The sequence below is a fragment of the Erinaceus europaeus genome, chromosome 20 (genome assembly GCF_950295315.1).
Source record: "Erinaceus europaeus chromosome 20, mEriEur2.1, whole genome shotgun sequence".
Lineage (NCBI taxonomy): Eukaryota > Metazoa > Chordata > Mammalia > Eulipotyphla > Erinaceidae > Erinaceus > Erinaceus europaeus.
This window is the reverse complement of record NC_080181.1, coordinates 56,364,415-56,366,672: the sequence shown is the minus strand read 5'-3', so window position 1 is coordinate 56,366,672 and position 2,258 is coordinate 56,364,415. Positions and strand designations below refer to the sequence as shown.

The 2,258-nt window shown below is 64.1% G+C and overlaps 1 protein-coding gene across 1 annotated transcript in view; it reads left to right on the top strand.

The window, feature by feature from the left end:
• Nucleotides 1–2,258, top strand: part of ALPK3 (alpha kinase 3) — a 42,500-nt gene that overhangs the window by 36,490 nt on the left and 3,752 nt on the right. The window contains 6 exon segments of the mRNA XM_060179615.1: nt 6–73; nt 593–619; nt 621–682; nt 1,023–1,136; nt 1,138–1,244; nt 1,619–1,667. Coding sequence (XP_060035598.1) covers nt 6–73; nt 593–619; nt 621–682; nt 1,023–1,136; nt 1,138–1,244; nt 1,619–1,667 — 427 coding nt within the window.

Below are 2,258 nucleotides of genomic sequence, written 5' to 3'. Positions count from 1 at the left end.
TCTAGCCTGCTGGTGTTTGGGCCGGGGCAGCGAGCAGTCCCTCCTAGGCAGGAACTATGATGTCACCATCCAGGTACATCCCGCCCACTGGGCCCTGGGGGGCTGTGGAGGGAGCTGGGGGGTTGATTGGGGACCTGGAGGGCCACAGAGAGCTGGGGGGGGGCTTCAGGGGACATCTGGGGACTTGTGGGGGAACAGGGGGCCTGGAGGGCCAAGGGGGAGCCTAAGGGGCTGTGAAGAGGCCTGGGAGACTGAGGGCTGTGGACGGTACTGGAGGCTGGGATGATGCCTGGATCTAGGCCAAAGCCTGGGCCTGGAGCTCCAGAGCTATGAGGACAGGCTTGGCAAAAGTCTGCATTTCTAGCAGAGATGCCGAGAGACTAGGGGCAGACCCGTGGGGACAGGCTCGGCAAAGTCTGCATTTCTAGCAGAGATGCCAAGAGACGAGGGGCAGAGGAGGGCAGGGAGGGTTGAGCCCACCTCCCTGGCCTGGAGCCCCCCCCCCCCCATGCCCCTGCCCCTGTCCCCCGCCCCCTGCATGTGGCCCCTCCTGGGAGAGCCCTCAGCCAGCCCCCGCCTGCCCCACCCACAGGCCTGCAAGATCCAGAACATGGGCCGGGGAGTACTGCAAGATCTTTGCTGCAGAGGCCCGGGCTGTGCCTGGCTTCGGGGAGGTGCCTGAGTGAGTGCTGGGTCTGGACTGGGGGCTTCAGCAGAGGGGGTGGCACCTCTTTTCAGGGCCTCCCAGTGACAGAGCTCTGTACTGCCCAACCTGAGCCTTCAGGGCCAGTGAGGTCAGGAGCCTGAAAGCCTTTTCTCTCGGACACTTGAACTCTGACCTGAGTACTAGGGTGTGCCCGGTGTGGGCTGGGTCCCCTCTGTCCAACCCCGAATGCGTGACAGCCACTGAGAACCCTGTGTCCAGTGGCCCTCCATCCAGTGGTCAACTCTGAGAATGCCTTTTCGTGGGGGGGAAGGGCACGAGTGCCCAGCTCCCGGCTCACTGTGGCCGGTCTGCCCAGGATTGTCCCGCTGTACCTCATTTACCGGCCGGCCAGCGCCATCCCCTATGCCACGCTGGAGGAGGACCTGGGCCAGGCCCTGCAGCCCTACTGCTCCCGGGAGCCGGATGCTGCCCTCACCCCCCCTGGGCCCTGGCGCTGAGGCCACGCACAAGTGCCACACGTTCCAGCACTGGCTGTACCAGTGGACAAACGGCGGCTTCCTGGTCACGGACCTGGCAGGTGGGAACAGGCAAGGGCCCGGCGTTATGGTGCAGGGTGGCAGGGGCTCTGCAGGCGCAACAGGTCCTGTCACTCTGGGGAACGACCTCTTCCCCCTCCCTCCACTTTCAGACTTTCTCAGGAGACTCTGCTGAGTTCGAGGCTTCATCTCCCTCTCCGACTCTGTCTTTGAGTCTGTGGATGGGGACACACACACACACTGAGATGTGCATGTCACACATGCACACAGGCCTTGCATGGAATAAGATAGTCACATCCCTCCTCTGGGTGTAGGACGTGCCCCCCACTATAAAGGGGCTGCAGACGTGTGCCAAAGGTGTAGGCGGCAGCTTCCCATGGGCCAGTGGGCCAACCCTCCTCTCTGCCCTTCCCAGGGGCCGACTGGAAGGTGACAGACGTGCAGATCGCTACCAGGCTGTGCGGGTGAGTGCTTCCCCAGAGCTGGGCTATGTTCAGAGAGTGCCAGCTGCCCCTTGCTGCCCCTGCCCCAATAGGCCAGGACCCAGACTGTGTCCAGGGGGTCTGACCTGCCCTGTGCTGACCCCTGGCCAGGGTCTCAGGCTGTGTCCAGGGGGATCTAGCTGCCCCTAGCTGACTCCGTCCCAACAGGTCAGGGTCTCCAGCTGGCCCTGCAGTTGCTGAGTCCACACACCACCAGGCCACCTGCCCCCCCGGTGCTCAGCCTCCCGGTCCTTGTTCTCCTCCCTCAACTAAACGCCCAGCAGGCCTACAGTATCCACGAGCACAATGCCAGGGCCTTGGGATGCAGCAGGCAGGCGGTGCGGGGAGGGGGGAGAGCACAGGACCTGCACCTCAGAGGCCCCAGTTCAGCCCGGTGCCCAAACCCAGAGCTGGGAGAGTTTTCCTGCTACCCCCAGGTGGGGCCAGGCTGACTCCCCAACTCCCTCTTGGGTGGGAGAGGTGTGTCCTATGCCCCTGCTGTTGGACCCCAGGACTCTGCCTTGGTGGGGGGGTCAGGGGACAGGCTCTCCTGAGTGCTGCCCTCTGCTGCAG